Below are 24,214 nucleotides of genomic sequence, written 5' to 3' on the forward strand. Positions count from 1 at the left end.
GTTTACCAATCCTATGTAATCATCTTTACCCAACTGATGTAATCATAAACTGTTTACCAATCTTATGTAATCATCCTTACCAAACTGATGTAATCATAAACTGTTTATCAATCTTTTGTAATCATCCTTACCAAACTGATGTAATCATAAACTATTTACCAAATACCAATCTTATGTAATCATCCTTGCTAAACTGATATAATCATCAACTGTTAACCAATCTTATGAAGTACATAAAGAAGCCCTAATAATCATTGCCTGCTTACCGTGTTTACACAAATTAACTTTGAACTAATCTCAACATCACCTAAACGGATGGTTACCATAAATTCATTTTCATTGGGCTAATCTCAACATGACTAAAACCGATGGTTACAATGAATGCATTATCATTTCTACCCATCCAGTTTGACTATTTCACAATTAATAGGTTACTTCTCAATGGGGTTCTCCAGCCATCCCCATGAGCCAACAGAGGGTGCTGTCACAAGATCTTACCTAGTTTCCTGAACTTGACAAGCTGCAGTCTCAGACTGTATATCACACCGGTACTGTGAGCTGATCACTAATAGTATATATATACAACTTCCTTTTAGTTATTGAAGTAGACAGGTTTTTGAAACATTTATTCAAAGTTAGAAGTCAAACTAATTTTTTAAACACCTTAACTTGTTGCATTTTAAAATCCTTTTTTTATAAACCTTGAACTAGTCAATTACCAAGCATGTGTGTATCCAAGCTTACCTGGCGAGTGTGAACGTGATTCAGGAATAATATCACAGTCCCCTTTGTCAAAATGCAAGAGAGCCCCTTCCTCTGCTGGAAAGTCTCTACCAATCAATTCTCAATAAACATCGAACATTAATATGTACATAGTAATTCAAATGGAATACAGAGAGTCAAGATAATAAGTAAAGTCTGTGTAAAACACTGTTATGCAATAAACTGTTTGGGTAGACTATGCATAAAGGCTAGGAAAATATTACAGTGCATTTGATTCAGCAATACAACCTTTTAAGATGTATTTTTTTTGTGAGAAATGCATGTTGAGAATTCCAATAGGCTATCCCATCCATCCCATGACGTGATATGGGTAACTACTCTTATTGAGAACACGTATCTGAACTTATACCTGTGCAAACAATATTAGTATATATATATTATTTCAGGACTGATAACAATACATAAGAATGTGTGTGTGTCTGCACTTGTTTTGTATTCCGACTGAGGGCTTGAACAAAGAAATTGCGGAAAATTTCTATTGTTAATGGATATTGATAAAGTTAGGGTAACATGAACTTGAAGAGTGGAAGAAACAACGGGGTCCTCAGTCAGAATGTAAAACACACCTGGGTGTATGTGTCTGTTTAGAGTAGTTTTGAGGAGGCTGTGTACATGGAGGGGGGGGGAGGGGATGAAATATGGGTTATCTGTAACATTTCTGTTTGCTGATATGGATGATATATTTGCTGAACTCCAGTGTGTTTGTTAGTTTTGATCCTCTAATCAAGTACTTTATTGGAAAGAACTATATCTAGACGGGTCTTATCTTCATTTCTGTGTATTTGATGTTATATTGACCTCCAGGTAGATCATGCCACTTTATGCTTGATTCATCATCTGTTGCCATATAGTTACCATTGAGGTTAGATGTTGCACAGTTCTTGTACCACCAGGCACCATGGTTAGTAACAGCACAGTTAGTACTGTCAGCTATATCATTGTCCCTGTCAAAGGTACTGAAGGCAGAGTTAAGATGAGAACTCAAAGCATAACCACCAGGGTGACCTCCATCTGTGTCTGTGAATTAAACAAGTAAAAATATTACATTAAACTACAATCAATCACAATTAAGGGACCTATCACAATATAGACACATTAAACAATTAGTAAATATGATTGGATATATGTTGCATCTGTAGAGTGACATCTCTACATATCACTACACAACAGAACATTTGTGCTTAATCTCTGTGACAGTCTACATCACATATCACAGTTGTATTTGAGTTATGTTATATCTCAGCATATCACTATTAGGAAGTTGTGCTTGTCTTTGTGTGATGACTCAGCATGTCACTGTAAGAACATTATGCTTGGTTTATGTGATGTCTTATCATATCACTGTCTGTCTTTATGCTTGGTCTCTGTGATGTATTAGCATATCACTGTCAGTCACTTTGCTTGATTCTGTGATGTCTTAGCATATCTCTGTCAGTCATTATGCCTATTTTATGAGCTGTCGGTAATGATGCTAGTATTATGTGATGTCTAAGCATGTCACTGTGTCATTATGCTTGGTTTATGTGATGTCTTAGCAAATCACTGTCTGTCGTTATGCTTGGCTTCTGTGTTGTCTTAGCATATCACTGTCTGTTGTTATGCTTGGTTTATGTGATGTCTTAGCATATCACTGTCTGTCGTTATGCTTGGTTTATGTGATGTCTTAGCATATCACTGTCTGTCGTTATGCTTGGCTTCTGTGTTGTCTTATCATATCACTGTCTGTTGTTATGCTTGGTTTATGTGATGTCTTAGCATATCACTGTATGTCATTATGCTTGGTTTATGTGATGTCTTATCATATCACAGTATGTCGTTATGCTTGGTTTATGTGATGTCTTATCATATCACTGTCTGTCTTTATGCTTGGTTTATGTGATGTCTTAGCATATCACTGTCTGTCGTTATGCTTGGTTTATGTGATGTCTTAGCAAATCACTGTCTGTCGTTATGCTTGGCTTCTGTGTTGTCTTAGCATATCACTGTCTGTTGTTATGCTTGGTTTATACGATGTCTTAGCATATCACTGTATGTCGTTATGCTTGGTTTATGTGATGTCTTATCATATCACAGTATGTCGTTATGCTTGGTTTATGTGATGTCTTATCATATCACTGTCTGTCTTTATGCTTGGTTTATGTGATGTCTTAGCATATCACTGTCTGTCGTTATGCTTGGTTTATGTGATGTCTTAGCAAATCACTGTCTGTCGTTATGCTTGGCTTCTGTGTTGTCTTAGCATATCACTGTCTGTTGTTATGCTTGGTTTATACGATGTCTTAGCATATCACTGTATGTCGTTATGCTTGGTTTTTGTGATGTCTTAGCATATCACTGTCTGTCATTATGCTTGGTTTATGTGATGTCTTATCATATCACTGTCTGTCGTTATGCATGGTTTATGTGATGTCTTAGCATATCACTGTATGTCGTTATGCTTGGTTTATGTGATGTCTTAGCATATCACTGTCTGTCATTATGCTTGGTTTATGTGATGTCTTAGCAAATCACTGTCTGTCGTTATGCTTGGCTTCTGTGTTGTCTTATCATATCACTGTCTGTCGTTATGCTTGGTTTATACGATGTCTTATCATACCACTGTCTGTCGTTATGCTTTGTTTCTGTGATGTCTTAGCATATCACTGTCTGTCATTATGCTTGGTTTATGTGATGTCTTAGCAAATCACTGTCTGTCGTTATGCTTGGTTTATGTGATGTCTTAGCATATCACTGTCTGTCGTTATGCTTGGCTTCTGTGTTGTCTTATCATATCACTGTCTGTTGTTATGCTTGGTTTATGTGATGTCTTAGCATATCACTGTATGTCATTATGCTTGGTTTATGTGATGTCTTATCATATCACAGTATGTCGTTATGCTTGGTTTATGTGATGTCTTATCATATCACTGTCTGTCTTTATGCTTGGTTTATGTGATGTCTTAGCATATCACTGTCTGTCGTTATGCTTGGTTTATGTGATGTCTTAGCAAATCACTGTCTGTCGTTATGCTTGGCTTCTGTGTTGTCTTAGCATATCACTGTCTGTTGTTATGCTTGGTTTATACGATGTCTTAGCATATCACTGTATGTCGTTATGCTTGGTTTATGTGATGTCTTATCATATCACAGTATGTCGTTATGCTTGGTTTATGTGATGTCTTATCATATCACTGTCTGTCTTTATGCTTGGTTTATGTGATGTCTTAGCATATCACTGTCTGTCGTTATGCTTGGTTTATGTGATGTCTTAGCAAATCACTGTCTGTCGTTATGCTTGGCTTCTGTGTTGTCTTAGCATATCACTGTCTGTTGTTATGCTTGGTTTATACGATGTCTTAGCATATCACTGTATGTCGTTATGCTTGGTTTTTGTGATGTCTTAGCATATCACTGTCTGTCATTATGCTTGGTTTATGTGATGTCTTATCATATCACTGTCTGTCGTTATGCATGGTTTATGTGATGTCTTAGCATATCACTGTATGTCGTTATGCTTGGTTTATGTGATGTCTTAGCATATCACTGTCTGTCATTATGCTTGGTTTATGTGATGTCTTAGCAAATCACTGTCTGTCGTTATGCTTGGCTTCTGTGTTGTCTTATCATATCACTGTCTGTCGTTATGCTTGGTTTATACGATGTCTTATCATACCACTGTCTGTCGTTATGCTTTGTTTCTGTGATGTCTTAGCATATCACTGTCTGTCATTATGCTTGGTTTATGTGATGTCTTAGCAAATCACTGTCTGTCATTATGCTTGGTTTATGTGATGTCTTATCATATCACTGTATGTCGTTATGCTTGGTTTATGTGATGTCTTATCATATCACAGTATGTCGTTATGCTTGGATTATGTGATGTCTTATCATATCACTGTTTGTCGTTTTGCTTGGATTATGTGATGTCTTATGATATCTCTGTCAGTCATTATGCTTTGTTTCTGTGATGTCTTAGCATATGTGTCATTACGCTTGGTTTTTGTGTTGTCTTGGCATATCACTGTCTGTCGTTATGCCTTTTTTTCTGTGATGTCTTAGCATATCATGGTCTGTCCTTAAATGTGACCTATATGATATCTCACAGCTCTTAACATCAATAAACTTTAATAGTTTTTTTTTAACTGTAATTTTATATTGAAACATATTAATCAACCCAGGAACCATAGTGTAAGTTAATCCAATAACTGTTTATCCTGCTTCTTAGGACTAGTACTGTAGACCAGCTAAGATCTATTACCTTACTAATCACATTTTAATTATTATAATGATAGCAAATGATTTCTCACTGAATTATCTGGATTTTTATGCCTTGTTTATGTAGCAATGTAACAGGAAGGAATATTCTCAGGCAAATATTGCGGTGACTAGTCGACACCCACCCACTCTGGGGTGAAGATGGCAGAAGAAAGGAGTTGGGTTAATCCAATACATGTTCAAGGTTTGCTCCTACAAACTAAGTCAGCAATTAATGAGATATCATATAGGTCACATTTAAGGACAGACCATGATATGCTGAGACATCACTTGAAACAAGCATACAGACTGACAGTGATATGCCAAGAAATTACATGAACCAAGCATTATGACTGACAGTGATATGCTAAGACATCACAGAAACAAAGCATAATGACTGACAGAGATATGCTATGACATCACAGAAACCAAGCATAACGTTATGCTTGGATTTATTGTGCTTTGTTTCTGTGATGTCTTACACATCGCTGCCTGTCATTATGCAGGGTTTCTGTGATGTCTTAGCATATAAGTGTTAATCCTTGTATGTGATCTATTTGATATATCACAGCTCGTTACAACAATAAACTTAATATATTTAAACATATTAATTAACCCAGGAACCATAGTGTAAGTTAATCCAATAACTGTATATCCTGCTTCTTAGGACTAGTATAGACCAGCCAAGAGCTATTACCTTACTAATCACATTTTAATTATTATAATGATAGCAAATGATTTCTTACTGAATTATCTGGATTTTTATGCCTTGTTAATGTAGCAATGTAACAGGAAGGCATATTCTCAGGCAAATATAGTGGTGACTAGTCGATACCTACCCACTCTGGAGTGAAGATGGCAGAAGAAAGGAGTTGGGTTAATCCAATATCTGTTCAAGGTTTGCTCCTACAAACTAAGACGGCAGTTAATAGGATCATAGCTGATTGATGCACTAGCTGAAATTGAAACGACCAACCCAGCTCCCACCCTTTTAAATTTCAAACAGCTAATGATGCCGCTGTTAAAACAAGTTTCCTCCAAAAGTGTCATATTTAAAAACAAGAGCATCAATGACGCAGTATCTCAATACTGGAAGGTTTAATTTTGATTCCTAATTTCAAATCTTTGCTCTGTCTCTACAATTATCAATCATGGTACAACAAATATATAACTTGCATTTTTGCTACTTTGCCACGAATAGTCTCTGCAGGTTACACTTTATCCTGCTAGTCTTGCCTTTAGCGCTCATTGCCTGTTAGTCGAAAGAACGACGTTGCAAGGTTTAGTAATGTCATAGAATATTTAAGAACTTGTTTTTTATGTGGTATCCTTCATCTTGGGTCAGTCTCTGTTGGACTTTTTGGTCATATAGTCTGACATCAATGACAACGGCCAAATTAGAAGAGGCGAACAACTCGACCAGATTCTTGATGCCTGCCTTAAGAGCTAGGCCTATTGACCTACTGTATGTTACTGTAGACTGCAGTGGTGACTACCATCAAAACTGTGTCCACTTCTAGATATCAAAACAACCCACGTTTTTCCATCTCAATTTTTCTGACATGAAGATTTCATGGATTTATGACTTGGAAAAATAATGTAAAAGAAGATTACAAGTTTTTATATGCAAGTGATGGGTGGCCTCTTCCTCCCCTAATAGCCACCTCAGTTCCTCTCCATTTTGTTATTTTATTTTAATTCTTTGTACATTTGATGTCAAACATTACAGGTTCAAAAGAAAGCTAAACATACTTCTTATAACCTTATACATCTTATATCCTTATAAATAAAACATAACCTTATACAATTTTTATAGTCTTATAAAGTTGTGATGCTATGGCCGGCTCCTCTTTTATACGTACCCATCAACAAACTTACCCTGGTCCTTCCTAGGAAGAGCTGTCTGAACACCAGTACAATGCTAATGTGGCTATCACTGAAAGCCTAATAGACCTAGGGGGCCTAGGCTAGGCCTATATATATTTTTTTTTAAATGCACTAGGCCTACAGTAAGTAGCCTTCAGAAATACAAGAATGTGTATACGTAATTATACAAAATACATGAAGGGCAATCAAACAAACTTATCATGGCCCTTGCTCTGAAAAGCTACCTGAACACCAGTACTATCCTTAAATGGAGGTTACAAAAACGAAGGCCTGATATAAAATGCACTTATATGTAATTAGCATGCAATACACTACACCTGGCACCCCTAACTACAATACAAAAATTGGTCGCGAGGGTAGCCATTTTCGTATATCTAACATGTAGCTGCCATGAGTCATAGCCAATCTGCTACAAAACAGACTTGGGGGCGGGGCTTAATCATCAAAAACGGACCTTTTTACTAAAAGTAGGGGCGGCAGCTCAGTGTTGTTTTAAGAAAGAAAAATCATTTAAACATCAAATAAAGCAAATAAAAGCCATAAAATGTCATATACAACTGGTAAAATTCTTATTAATACCTACCTGTAAACAACAAATGAAAGTTTAAAATGTTAATAAAATATATAATACATAGGACCCTGTCTTAGACGATACCACTGTTGACAGACAATTCTATTCTATTCTCTTTCATAAAACATAAGTTTTGGAGCGTGTGCAAATATGGGTTGTTTAAACTGGATTTCAGACCAAATTGGCCCGATTTGGACATAAATCGGTGAAAAAGTCATAGAATGAGATAAAATTCTCGAATAAAAAATAGTAACTTTTGTTGGCCTATATGATATATGCTTGCTCTGAAAATTCCAGAGAAAAAGAACTTTATATGAAGACGCTGAAAAATTTTTAAGAGAGGAGAGAGTCCCACTTACTGTTACAATATCTCTATACATGTAATGTATTGAGATAAAAAATGGTCACAAAGGGAACAAGTAGCCTACAATAGAGTAATGAATTGAAAGGTTTGCTTAGACTTGTAGACTTCACGGCATGGTTCAGACACGGAAATGGATTTCATTTTACCTATAATAAGGCTAAAATTATTATCATGTGTAATAAAGAAACATGACATAGATCCTTACTACAAAACTGGACATTTCACCATTTAGCAACACAAATTTTATTGCAAACCAAATAAAAATGTAATCCATATATTCCATCACGGTTATGGCAGGATATTTTCATTCATGCAATAATCTTAAAACCACTTGCCACCATCCCCATCCATAAAGTAACATACCCTGCCTCTCCACCCTCCCACTGCTACAATAACTGAAAAAAGTGTCTTTAAAAAATGTCTATCGCCTTGAAAATGCTTGTTAATGTATTTATGACCTCCGTAAAATTCTTACCACAGCTAAAGTTGCATGCCAATGAACTTCCCTGGTAATCTAGGTCCATGGGTGACTACTTGGGTTGCTTAAAACAATGAAGGTCATGCAGCTGGCTTCCCTAAAGAATGAACATAACACAACCAATATACTTACCGAGTATATTATGAAAGAAATAGAACAAGACATTTAATAGTACAGTGAAGTTGTATACAACAAACACAGCGAGAAACCTATAGTTTGGACATACCTGCATTTCCACTGTAATTTCCCAGTTTAGACAGTTTGTAATTGTCACTTTCATCGTTGATCTGGAAAGAGTCAAACTTTGCGTAGTATGGAGCTCTATCTTTGTTCACCATGTCGATCCGAAGTTGATATTTACCTTGATTGGTGAGGTAATACAGCTTATCATTTCCCAACCAAAACTCATGGTCCAACTCACCAAAGCCTTCCTTATAGCTGGTCCAGTTACGATAGAATTCAACGGAACCATTAACACGACGTTGAAAGACCTGTATATAATGTAAGAACGAAAAGAATAATTTTAATAATTATAAAGAATAAATTTATTTCAATAACATTTTCACTGAGAAGTGGACTGTATTCCTTCTATTACATAAGCAAATGATGACCTCTGAATGAAGCAGTACTTGACAATGTTCCAAACTGAAGTCCTACACTCTCACCTGTAATTTACCCTTCTGTCAGTGGCATGGGATTCCCACATAGTATCTACAGACTGGTTATTATCCGAAACAGTACTCGCCAACCTTTGAGACCCACATGCCAGGATCATCCATGAGGATTGAGCCAGCACCCACCGGACCCCCCCCCCCCCCCCCCCCCCCGAATAGATGCTCTAAAAGCTAGTTTGGTCTTTGGACTTCATGTTTAGTAAAAGAAACAAAACTTTAGATAAATCTTCTAACGTCTAGAAAAAACCAGCGACCCACCAAAACTGATTTTTTGTGACCCACAATTTCATCATCTACTTTTCAATCAATACTTGGAAGGATTGGTAAAGGTGAGACCCTACCTTAAAATCAGAACGCATTGAAGTTTCCATGAGGCAGTGAGCTGTATATTTAGGGAATCTAGTACATGAAGCATTTCTTAGGATATCATGCTAACAAGGCCTCAGATTCCACACATTGTTGTATCTTTCACTGACATAAAAGGACCACTACATTAAACTAACCTAGAATGTGTGTGACGTTGTACCTGAACTGACTTAAATTGCAAAGTGAATTTCACCTTCTACCATAGTTGATTGTACACACACCAGGACAGAAAACTGTTTAACTGCTGTCTGTGTGTGTAATGTAGATAATTAGACCACTGTTGGATATTGTTGCTTAAATATATTAACTCTGTCCCATTACAAATAATGGAATCTTATTGTCAAACTTCCACACTATTCATTTGGAAGAGAAACATTCTGAAAGATTTTGAGCTCAACTCTGGGTTTGTATTGAAATGCCCAATTCTTCATTTCCCCTTTGATGATTATTTCAACAAATCTAAAATGACCTCATTATTTGAGAGAAAGAGCCTAATATCGTGACAGGCAGATTGCTTTCGTAATAAAACTATAAATTTATATCAAGTGAGCAACACATCAACTCTGAAATTCCCCAATTTATAGATACTGTAATCAAACACTGTAATAACCACAAATGGACTGGAACTGTAGGTTCAAAATTAATCAAGAAAATTAAGATTCAAAGGAAGATGCAAAGACCAATGGGAAGAATATCAATGTACTGCTACCGTCTGCATGGTTTCATTAGAGTAATTACCATAAGTTTATTGAGTTGGAACTTGTTTCTAATTCCAGAGGATGCTGAAAGGTTTATTTGATTCTGACAAATTCACTGCCATTGCAAATGTATAGATAGGAACAGAGCCCATCACCCTTGCGTCACAAACTACTTCCATACCACAGTGATTCTGCTGACCAGTTTGAAATCGTAAGTACACATATACAACATATCTGTAGGATGTCATACTAGACTTACCGTCCATCCTCCTCCGTCAGTCATATTATACATACATACAACATATCATCTTTACTATAGGATGTCATACTAGACTCACCGGCCATACTCCTCCATCAGTCATATTATACATATAGTCAAGTGGGGTAAAAAAAAACAATTTACCTAAAGTTTGCTCTAAAAATTGATGAGTAAGAGGTATTGTTTCGGTTCCAATGTTCAAGTGTGTGGAGTGGGATTCTCTTAAAGAGAATCTAACAAAAATAACTTTTTTGTAAATGGAAAGTGTCGTTTTTTGCGAAAAATGTTGTTTTTTTTTACCCCCAAAATTTGCTTAATTCGGGGTAAAAAAAAACAATGTCGGGGTAAAAAAAAAACAATGCTAGAAAACAGCTATTTTCGTCATGAATGTATCTTAAAATCATGTTTGCATATAATTACATCTAAGTATGAGCTACTACCTTGACATGAAAAAGGAAAAAAATTGTGAAAACGTCTTAATTCGTAATTATGGATGGCTCGTGTCATATGTCATGCTCAGCCATATTCATACTGTACAGTGTGTATATGATGCTACACAAATGTGGTGTAATATAGTAGAAACATTAGTGTTGAGCCAATTTCAGTTACTTCTGCCCAATTATTTAACATTTTTGACACATGACAGACATGAAAACTATTAACCTAACCTCTAAAATCAACATTATGGAAAAATTTATCCATTCGGGCAAAATAGGGAGTACATTGGAGCCGGAAAGTACTTGTTTTTTTTACCCCATTCGCATCATTTTTTGGGGGTAAAAAAAAACAAGGCCCCCCCATGAAGCATGAATGAAGTTGGAGTAATTCTACCATGGGGGAGTGTAATATCACTAACTGCTATGCTGTAACTGCTGGAATAATCTCCACATCATATAAGCTGGGTATGCAGGAGAAAGTTTCGGATATGTGGTACAAACTTCAAATTTTGCTAGTTTAGCATTCGCTTGATTCGATTAAGCGGTGACTGGCAGCGAAGTGACATAGGGTTCCAGAAATTATGTAATAATAAACTAGACATATAGGACTATCACCCAAAATAAATTGGAACTTTGGCTAAATATTCCCCTTCTATAAAAAGGGGTTGTTTTTTTTTACCCCAACTACCCCCTTGTTTTTTTTTACCCCAACTGACTATACATACAACATATCGTCTATACTATAGGATGTCATACTAGACTTACCGTCCATCCTCCTCCATTAGTCATATTATACATACATACAACATATCGTCTATACTGTAGGATGTCATACTAGACTCACCGTCCATCCTCCTCAGTCCATCAGTCATAGTATACATATACAATATATCGTATATACTATAGGATGTCATACTAGACTCACCGTCCATCCTCCTCCGTCAGTCATATTATACGTATACAACATATCGTCTATACTGTAGGATGTCATACTAGACTCACCGTCCATCCTCCTCAGTCCATCAGTCATAGTATACATATACAATATATCGTATATACTATAGGATGTCATACTAGACTCACCGTCCATCCTCCTCCGTCAGTCATATTATACGTATACAACATATCGTCTATACTGTAGGATGTCATACTAGACTCACCGTCTATCCTCCTCAGTCCATCAGTCATATTATACGTATACAATATATCGTATATACTATAGGATGTCATACTAGACTCACCGTCCATCCTCCTCCGTCAGTCATATTATACATATACAATATATCGTCTATACTATAGGATGTCATACTAGACTCACCGTCCATCCTCCTCCTTCAGTCATATTATACATATACAATATATCGTATATACTATAGGATGTCATACTAGACTTACCGTCCATCCTCCTCCATCAGTCATATTATACATATATCGTCTATACTATAGAATGTCATATTAGACTTACCGTCCATCCTCCTCCTCCATCTGTCCATCAGTCATATTATACATATGGTCAATTCCATGATAAGGTCAACATCATACCAAAAAATTTAAAATCATTGTACATTAAAATTGTATAAGTTTCCAATAAATACAATACTTGTAGTTACTAAAAATAATTTTTTCACCCCCAAAACCTCATTTGTTTGATTATGGGGTCGGTAATAACAAATGGTTCCCGTAGAAACTAAATTATGAAAAATACAGTGAAATTTCATTTTGTGCAGATTTGTACATAGTAATCATAGGTATCATCAGTTTTTTGGACTAATTATATTTGCTATAGCATAGTGCTCACTTTTTAGCTTCAATTTTTTTTCTACATCAAGGCATTAGACAGTAGTGGTGAATTGAAAACACCCTCGATTTACTGTCACGCGAGTCACAAAATTTACTGTTTTTGTTTTTTTTCTCCTTGCCTGCACAATATTTTTTCTCCAAATAATGAATATCAAGTCTTCACATAGATACCAAAAGGATTACTGAATTTCCCTTTCCAGAAGATATTCAAATTTTGCGGAAAATCACCCTTTACGAATGTCATGCGAGTCACGTCACGCGAGTCACGTCAATTCAAGATAGTGTTTCTACCTATTAACTGTGTGTTGGACTAATTATATTTGCTATATAGCATAGTGCTCACTTAATAGCTTCAATTTTATTTTGACATCAAGGCATTAGACAATAGTGGTAAATTGAAAACAGTAAACATCCTTGATTTACTGCCACGTGAGTCACAAAATTGACTTTTTTTGTTTTTTTCTCCTTGCCTGCACAAAAGTTTCACTCCAAATAATTAATTTCAAGTCGTCACATAGATACCAAAAGGATTACTGAATTTTGCTTTTCAGAAGATATTCAAATTTTGCAGTAAATCACCCTTTACGAATGTCACGCGAGTCACGTCACGCGAGTCACGTCAAATCAAGATAGTGTTTCTACCTATTTACTGTGTGAAAATTACAGGGATGTTATAGTTTGATGAATGAATCACTGATTAAAGATATCATATGCATTCCCCTTTAATTAGGCAACTTGAATAAAATGGGCACACATAATGCAACTAATTATAATAATTTTATTTGAAATATCAGAATTTAAAATCATGAATATTTATTCGCAATATGCCTATTTTATCACCACATTTGAAAAGTTAGCACATGTCATTGATTTTTTAGTAATATACAAAAACATAATCTAAATTTGTATCTGGCAATGCCATGTGCTATGACTTGACAACCTTTAGGTTTTAACTGCTCAATCATTCCCAAAATCCTATGAGCGAATGTACAGTATCTTCTCAAATATTACACTTTTGGTTTATTCAAATATGATAAATGAGAATGGTAATTTGAATCACATTTTGATAGATCTCTTTCTTCTATAGCTTTCAAATGAGTGACTTCAACAGACTAAATATTGTTATAAATATTAATTGACAAGATATATTGCCTGAACAACTGTACTACCCGTACAGTATGTTACCTTCTGTCTGCAATCATGAAGGTAACTCGGGGACATTAATATCATCTGGACATTAACAAGGGAAGTACCTTTTGGACACTTTCTAGACCAATGAATGTTATATTTCACTTTGCAAGATCTATACCTTCGATTCATTACTGCATTTGGTCTAGAACTATCCGAAAAGTGAACTTGTCACGCGAGTCACGTTTTCTTGTCACGCGAGTCACAATACATCTTCCTCATTATTTTCATGCGTTACAACATTTTTTCAAAGTTGCATAGCAATTGAGGTAGAGGTGTTTTTCAACTTTGGTATGATTATAAAAATTGATTGGAAATATTTTAATAAGACATAAGAAATCGAACATTTGTGTGTGTATTCTGATTTTTGCTGATAGTAACTGTCACGCGAGTCACGTTTAGTTTTTCGCCAATTTCACCCCCAATACTTGAGGTATAAATATTTTTTCTCTACTGTTGTAAGCATTAAGGCGTTCCTTCACTGCTACATGAATGCTTTTCTCCCAGGTAATTTCTTTATTTGTTTAATGATATCAAATAGAGAGGAATTTTAGTAAAAATGTCACGCGAGTCACCATGGAATTGACCATATACAATATATCGTCTATACCAGGATGTCATACTAGTCTTACCGTCAATCCTCCTCCATCAGTCATATTATACATACATACAACATATCATCTATACTATAGGATGTCATACTATACTTACCGTCCATCCTCCTCCGTCAGTCATATTATACATATACTATATATCGTCTATACGATAGGATGTCATACTAGACTTACCGTCCATCCTCCTCCGTCAGTCATATTATACATACATAATATATCGTCTATACTATAGGATGTCATACTAGACTTACCGTCCATCCTTCTCCGTTAGTATGTACACAATATATCGTCTATACTATAGGATGTCATAGTAGACTTACCGTCCATCCTCCTCCGTCAGTCATATTATACATACATAATATATCATCTATACTATAGGATGTCATACTAGACTTACCGTCCATCCTCCTCCGTCAGTCATATTATACATATACAATATATCGTCTATACTATAGGATGTCATAGTAGACTTACCATCCATCCTCCTCCATCAGTCATATTATACATATACAATATATAGTCTATACTATAGGATGTCATACTACACTTACCGTCCATCCTCCTCCGTCAGTCATATTATACGTATACAATATATCGACTATACTATAGGATGTTATACTAGACTTACCGTCCAACCTCCCCCGTCAGTCATATTATACATATACAATATGTAGTCTATACTATAGGATGTCATACTAGACTTACCGTTCATCCTCCTCCGTTAGTCATATTATACATATACAATATATAGTCTATACTATAGGATGTCATACTAGACTTACCGTCCATCCTCCTCCGTCAGTCATATTACACATACAATATATAGTCTATACTATAGGATGCCATAGTAGACTTACCGTCCATCCTCCTCCGTCAGTCATATTATACGTATACAATATATCGAATATACTATAGGATGTCATACTAGACTTACCGTCCATCCTCCTCCGTCAGTCGTATTATACGTATACAATATATCGTCTATACTATAGGATGTCATACTAGACTTACCGTCCATCCTCTTCCGTCAGTCATATTATACGTATACAATATATCGTCTATACTATAGGATGTCATAGTAGACTTACCGTCCACCCTCCTCCGTCAGTCATATTATACGTATACAATATATATTGTCTATACTATAGGATGTCATACTAGACTTACCGTCAATCCTCCTCCGTCAGTCATATTATACGTATGCAATATATATTGTCTATACTATAGGATGTCATAGTAGACTTACCGTCCATCCTCCTCCTCCATCTGTCCATCAGTCATATTATACATATACGATATATCGTCTATACCAGGATGTCATACTAGTCTTACCGTCAATCCTCCTCCATCAGTCATATTATACATACATACAACATATCATCTATACTATAGGATGTCATACTATACTTACCGTCCATCCTCCTCCGTCAGTCATATTATACATATACTATATATCGTCTATACGATAGGATGTCATACTAGACTTACCGTCCATCCTCCTCCGTCAGTCATATTATACATACATAATATATCGTCTATACTATAGGATGTCATACTAGACTTACCGTCCATCCTTCTCCGTTAGTATGTACACAATATATCGTCTATACTATAGGATGTCATACTAGACTTACCGTCCATCCTCCTCCGTCAGTCATATTATATACAATATATCGTCTATACTATAGGATGTCATAGTAGACTTATCATCCATCCTCCTCCGTCAGTCATATTATACATATACAATATATAGTCTATACTATAGGATGTCATACTAGACTTACCGTCCATCCTCCTCCGTCAGTCATATTATACGTATACAATATATCGACTATACTATAGGATGTTATACTAGACTTACCGTCCAACCTCCCCCGTCAGTCATATTATACGTATACAATATGTAGTCTATACTATAGGATGTCATACTAGACTTACCGTTCATCCTCCTCCGTTAGTCATATTATACATATACAATATATAGTCTATACTATAGGATGTCATACTAGACTTACCGTCCATCCTCCTCGGTCAGTCATATTACACATACAATATATAGTCTATACTATAGGATGTCATACTAGACTTACCGTCCATCCTCCTCCGTCAGTCATATTACACATACAATATATCGTCTATACTATAGGATGCCATAGTAGACTTACCGTCCATCCTCCTCCGTCAGTCATATTATACGTATACAATATATCGACTATACTATAGGATGTCATACTAGACTTACCGTCCATCCTCCTACGTCAGTCGTATTATACGTATACAATATATCGTCTATACTATAGGATGTCATACTAGACTTACCGTCCATCCTCTTCCGTCAGTCATATTATACGTATACAATATAACGTCTATACTATAGGATGTCATAGTAGACTTACCGTCCACCCTCCTCCGTCAGTCATATTATACGTATACAATATATATTGTCTATACTATAGGATGTCATACTAGACTTACCGTCAATCCTCCTCCATCAGTCATATTATACGTATACAATATATCGTCTATACTATAGGATGTCATACTAGACTTACCGTCCATCCTCCTCCGTCAGTCATATTATATCTATACAATATATCGTCTATACTATAGGATGTCATACTAGACTTACCGTCCATCCTCCTCCGTCAGTCATATTATACGTATACAATATATCGTCTATACTATAGGATGTCATAGTAGACTTACCGTGCATCCTCCTCCGTCAGTCATATTATACGTATACAATATATAGTCTATACTATAGGATGTCATAGTAGACTTACCGTCCATCCTCCTCCGTCAGTCATATTATATCTATACAATATATCGTATATACTATAGGATGTCATACTAGACTTACCGTCCATCCTCCTCCGTCAGTCATATTATAAGTATACAATATATCGACTATACTATAGGATGTTATACTAGACTTACGGTCCAACCTCCACCGTCAGTCATATTATACATATACAATATATATTGTCTATACTATAGGATGTCATACTAGACTTACCGTCCATCCTCCTCCGTCAGTCATATTATACGTATACAATATATCGTCTATACTATAGGATGTCATACTAGACTTACCGTCCATCCTCCTCCGTCAGTCATATTATGCGTATACAATATATCGTCTATACTATAGGATGTCATACTAGACTTACCGTCCATCCTCCTCCGTCAGTCATATTATGCGTATACAATATATCGACTATACTATAGGATGTTATACTAGACTTACGGTCCAACCTCCCCCGTCAGTCATATTATACGTATACAATATATAGTCTATACTATAGGATGTCATAGTAGACTTACCGTCGTCCTCCGTCAGTCATATTATATATATACAATATATCGTGTATACTATAGGATGTCATACTAGACTTACCGTCCATCCTCCTCCGTCAGTCATATTATACGTATACAATATATCGTCTATACTATAGGATGTCATAGTAGACTTACCGTCCATCCTCCCCCGTCAGTCATATTATACGTTATACAATATATAGTCTATACTACAGGATGTCATAGTAGACTTACCATCCATCCTCCTCCATCAGTCATATGATATCTATACAATATATCGTCTATACTATAGGATGTCATACTAGACTTACCGTCCATCCTCCTCCGTCAGTCATATTATACGTATACAACATATCGTCTATACTGTAGGATGTCATACTAGACTCACCGTCCATCCTCCTCAGTCCATCAGTCATATTATACATACAATATATCGTATATACTATAGGATGTCATACTAGACTCACCGTCCATCCTCCTCCGTCAGTCATATTATACATATACAATATATCGTCTATACTATAGGATGTCATACTAGACTCACCGTCCATCCTCCTCCTTCAGTCATATTATACATATACAATATATCGTATATACTATAGGATGTCATACTAGACTTACCGTCCATCCTCCTCCATCAGTCATATTATACATATATCGTCTATACTATAGAATGTCATATTAGACTTTCCGTCCATCCTCCTCCGTCAGTCATATTATACATATACTATATATCGTCTATACGATAGGATGTCATACTAGACTTACCGTCCATCCTCCTCCGTCAGTCATATTATACCTACATAATATATCGTCTATACTATAGGATGTCATACTAGACTTACCGTCCATCCTCCTCCGTCAGTCATATTATATGTATACAATATATCGTCTATACTATAGGATGTCATACTAGACTTACCGTCCATCCTCCTCCGTCAGTCATATTATACATATACTATATATCGTCTATACGATAGGATGTCATACTAGACTTACCGTCCATCCTCCTCCGTCAGTCATATTATACCTACATAATATATCGTCTATACTATAGGATGTCATACTTGACTTACCGTCCATCCTCCTCCGTCAGTCATATTATATGTATACAATATATATAGTATATACTATAGGATGTCATAGTAGACTTACCATCCATCCTCCTCCATCAGTCATATTATACATATAAAATATATAGTCTATACTATAGGATGTCATACTAGACTTACCGTCCATCCTCCTCCGTCAGTCATATTATACGTATACAATATATCGACTATACTATAGGATGTCATACTAGACTTACCGTCCAACCTCCCCCGTCAGTCATATTATACATATACAATATGTAGTCTATACTATAGGATGTCATAGTAGACCACTGTCCATCCTCCTCCGTCAGTCATATTATACGTATACAATATATCGACTATACTATAGGATGTCATACTAGACTTACCGTCCATCCTCCTCCGTCAGTCATATTATAAGTATACAATATATCGTCTATACTATAGGATGTCATACTAGACTTACCGTCCATCCTCCCCCGTCAGTCATATTATACGTATACAATATATCGTCTATACTATAGGATGTCATAGTAGACTTACCGTCCACCCTCCTCCGTCAGTCATATTATACGTATACAATATATATTGTCTATACTATAGGATGTCATACTAGACTTACCGTCAATCCTCCTCCGTCAGTCATATTATACGTATACAATATATATTGTCTATACTATAGGATGTCATACTAGACTTACCGTCCATCCGCCTCCGTCAGTCATATTATACGTATACAATATATCGTCTATACGATAGGATGTCATAGTAGACTTACCGTCCATCCTCCTCCGTAAGTCATATTATACGTATACAATATATATCGTCTATACTATAGGATGTCATACTAGACTTACCGTCCATCCTTTTCCGTCAGTCATATTATATCTATACAATATATCGTCTATACTATAGGATGTCATAGTAGACTTACCGTCCATCCTCCTCCGTCAGTCATATTATACGTATACAATATATATTGTCTATACTATAGGATGTCATAGTAGACTTACCGTCCATCCTCCTCCGTCAGTCATATTATATCTATACAATATATCGTCTATACTATAGGATGTCATACTAGACTTACCGTCCATCCTCCTCCGTCAGTCATATTATACGTATACAATATATCGTCTATACTATAGGATGTCATAGTAGACTTACCGTGCATCCTCCCCCGTCAGTCATATTATACGTATACAACATATCGTCTATACTGTAGGATGTCATAGTAGACTCACCGTCCATCCTCCTCAGTCCAACAGTCATATTATACATACAATATATCGTATATACTATAGGATGTCATACTAGACTCACCGTCCATCCTCCTCCGTCATTCATATTATACATATGCAATATATCGTCTATACTATAGGATGTCATACTAGACTCACCGTCCATCCTCCTCCTTCAGTCATATTATACATATACAATATATCGTATATACTATAGGATGTCATACTAGACTTACCGTCCATCCTCCTCCATCAGTCATATTATACATATATCGTCTATACTATAGAATGTCATATTAGACTTACCGTCCATCCTCCTCCTCCATCTGTCCATCAGTCATATTATACATACATACAACATATCATCTATACTATAGGATGTCATACTATACTTACCGTCCATCCTCCTCCGTCAGTCATATTATACATATACTATATATCTTCTATACGATAGGATGTCATACTAGACTTACCGTCCATCCTCCTCCGTCAGTCATATTATACCTACATAATATATCGTCTATACTATAGGATGTCATACTAGACTTACCGTCCATCCTCCTCCGTCAGTCATATTATATGTATACAATATAACGTCTATACTATAGGATGTCATACTAGACTTACCGTCCATCCTCCTCCGTCAGTCATATTATACATATACTATATATCGTCTATACGATAGGATGTCATACTAGACTTACCGTCCATCCTCCTCCGTCAGTCATATTATACCTACATAATATATCGTCTATACTATAGGATGTCATACTAGACTTACCGTCCATCCTCCTCCGTCAGTCATATTATATGTATACAATATATATAGTATATACTATAGGATGTCATAGTAGACTTACCATTCATCCTCCTCCATCAGTCATATTATACATATACAATATATAGTCTATACTATAGGATGTCATACTAGACTTACCGTCCATCCTCCTCCGTCAGTCATATTATACGTATACAATATATCGACTATACTATAGGATGTCATACTAGACTTACCGTCCAACCTCCCCCGTCAGTCATATTATACATATACAATATGTAGTCTATACTATAGGATGTCATACTAGACTTACCGTTCATCCTCCTCCGTTAGTCATATTATACATATACAATATGTAGTCTATACTATAGGATGTCATACTAGACTTACCGTTCATCCTCCTCCGTCAGTCATATTATACATATACAATATATAGTCTATACTATAGGATGTCATAGTAGACTTACCGTCCATCCTCCTCCGTCAGTCATATTATACGTATACAATATATCGACTATACTATAGGATGTCATACTAGACTTACCGTCCATCCTCCTCCGTCAGTCATATTATACGTATACAATATATCGTCTATACTATAGGATGTCATACTAGACTTACCGTCCATCCTCCCCCGTCAGTCATATTATACGTATACAATATATCGTCTATACTATAGGATGTCATAGTAGACTTACCGTCCACCCTCCTCCGTCAGTCATATTATACATATACAATATATATTGTCTATACTATAGGATGTCATACTAGACTTACCGTCAATCCTCCTACGTCAGTCATATTATACGTATACAATATATATTGTCTATACTATAGGATGTCATACTAGACTTACCGTCCATCCTCCTCCGTCAGTCATATTATACGTATACAATATATCGTCTATACTATAGGATGTCATAGTAGACTTACCGTCCATCCTCCTCCGTCAGTCATATTATACGTATACAATATATCGTCTATACTATAGGATGTCATAGTAGACTTACCGTCCATCCTCCTCCGTAAGTCATATTATACGTATACAATATATATTGTCTATACTATAGGATGTCATACTAGACTTACCGTCCATTCTCCTCCGTCAGTCATATTATACGTAAACAATATATATTGTCTATACTATAGGATGTCATACTAGACTTACCGTCCATCCTCCTCCGTCAGTCATATTATATCTATACAATATATCGTCTATACTATAGGATGTCATAGTAGACTTACCGTCCATCCTCCTCCGTCAGTCATATTATACGTATACAATATATCGTCTATACTATAGGATGTCATAGTAGACTTACCGTCCATCCTCCTCCGTCAGTCATATTATACGTATACAATATATATTGTCTATACTATAGGATGTCATACTAGACTTACCGTCCATCCTCCTCCGTCAGTCATATGATATCTATACAATATATCGTCTATACTATAGGATGTCATAGTAGACTTACCGTCCATCCTCCTCCGTCAGTCATATTATACGTATACAATATATCGTCTATACTATAGGATGTCATAGTAGACTTACAGTCCATCCTCCTCCGTCAGTCATGTTATACGTATACAATATATCGTCTATACTATAGGATGTCATAGTAGACTTACCGTCCATCCTCCTCCGTCAGTCATGTTATATCTATACAATATATCGTCTATACTATAGGATGTCATAGTAGACTTACCGTCCATCCTCCTCCGTCAGTCATGTTATATCTATACAATATATCGTCTATACTATAGGATGTCATACTAGACTTACCGTCCATCCTCCTCCGTCAGTCATGTTATATCTATACAATATATCGTCTATACTATAGGATGTCATACTAGACTTACCGTCCATCCTCCTCCGTCAGTCATATTATACGTATACAATATATATTGTCTATACTATAGGATGTCATAGTAGACTTACCGTCCATCCTCCTCCGTCAGTCATATTATACGTATACAATATATATTGTCTATACTATAGGATGTCATAGTAGACTTACCGTCCATCCTCCTCCGTCAGTCATATTATACGTATACAATATATCGTCTATACTATAGGATGTCATACTAGACTTACCGTCCATCCTCCTCCGTCAGTCATATTATACGTATACAATATATCGTCTATACTATAGGATGTCATAGTAGACTTACCGTGCATCCTCCCCCGTCAGTCATATTATACGTATACAATATATATTGTCTATACTATAGGATGTCATACTAGACTTACCGTCCATCCTCCTCCGTCAGTCACATTATACGTATACAATATATCGTCTATACTATAGGATGTCATACTAGACTTACCGTCCATCCTCCTCCGTCAGTCATATTATGCGTATACAATATATCGTCTATACTATAGGATGTTATACTAGACTTACCGTCCAACCTCCCCCGTCAGTCATATTATACCTACATAATATATCGTCTATACTATAGGATGTCATACTAGACTTACCGTCCATCCTCCTCCGTCAGTCATATTATATGTATGAAATATATCGTCTATACTATAGGATGTCATACTAGACTTACCGTCCATCCTCCTCCGTCAGTCATATTATACATATACTATATATCGTCTATACGATAGGATGTCATACTAGACTTACCGTCCATCCTCCTCCTTCAGTCATATTATACATATACAATATATCGTATATACTATAGGATGTCATACTAGACTTACCGTCCATCCTCCTCCATCAGTCATATTATACATATATCGTCTATACTATAGAATGTCATATTAGACTTACCGTCCATCCTCCTCCTCCATCTGTCCATCAGTCATATTATACATACATACAACATATCATCTATACTATAGGATGTCATACTATACTTACCGTCCATCCTCCTCCGTCAGTCATATTATACATATACTATATATCTTCTATACGATAGGATGTCATACTAGACTTACCGTCCATCCTCCTCCGTCAGTCATATTATACCTACATAATATATCGTCTATACTATAGGATGTCATACTAGACTTACCGTCCATCCTCCTCCGTCAGTCATATTATATGTATACAATATAACGTCTATACTATAGGATGTCATACTAGACTTACCGTCCATCCTCCTCCGTCAGTCATATTATACATATACTATATATCGTCTATACGATAGGATGTCATACTAGACTTACCGTCCATCCTCCTCCGTCAGTCATATTATACCTACATAATATATCGTCTATACTATAGGATGTCATACTAGACTTACCGTCCATCCTCCTCCGTCAGTCATATTATATGTATACAATATATATAGTATATACTATAGGATGTCATAGTAGACTTACCATTCATCCTCCTCCATCAGTCATATTATACATATACAATATATAGTCTATACTATAGGATGTCATACTAGACTTACCGTCCATCCTCCTCCGTCAGTCATATTATACGTAT

General features: G+C 36.0%; 1 protein-coding gene across 4 annotated transcripts in view; it reads right to left on the minus strand.

Annotated features, from left to right (window-relative positions):
- LOC139974341 (fibrinogen-like protein A) overlaps positions 1–24,214 on the minus strand; it is a 196,080-nt gene that overhangs the window by 75,948 nt on the left and 95,918 nt on the right. For 3 of the 4 annotated variants that reach the window (XM_071981392.1, XM_071981395.1, XM_071981394.1), the window contains 2 exons: positions 8,543–8,807; positions 1–1,800 (listed from right to left, as the gene is read on the minus strand). The exon at positions 1–1,800 is cut by the window's left edge and continues 87 nt beyond it. In XM_071981392.1, the coding sequence (XP_071837493.1) occupies positions 1,535–1,800; positions 8,543–8,807 (531 nt within the window). In that variant the 3' untranslated portion in view covers positions 1–1,534. The remainder of the gene's footprint in view (positions 1,801–8,542; positions 8,808–24,214) is intronic. The other variant, XR_011795454.1, reaches the window with a different exon arrangement.

This window comes from Apostichopus japonicus, chromosome 9, assembly GCF_037975245.1.
Source record: "Apostichopus japonicus isolate 1M-3 chromosome 9, ASM3797524v1, whole genome shotgun sequence".
Classification (NCBI taxonomy): Eukaryota; Metazoa; Echinodermata; class Holothuroidea; order Aspidochirotida; family Stichopodidae; genus Apostichopus; species Apostichopus japonicus.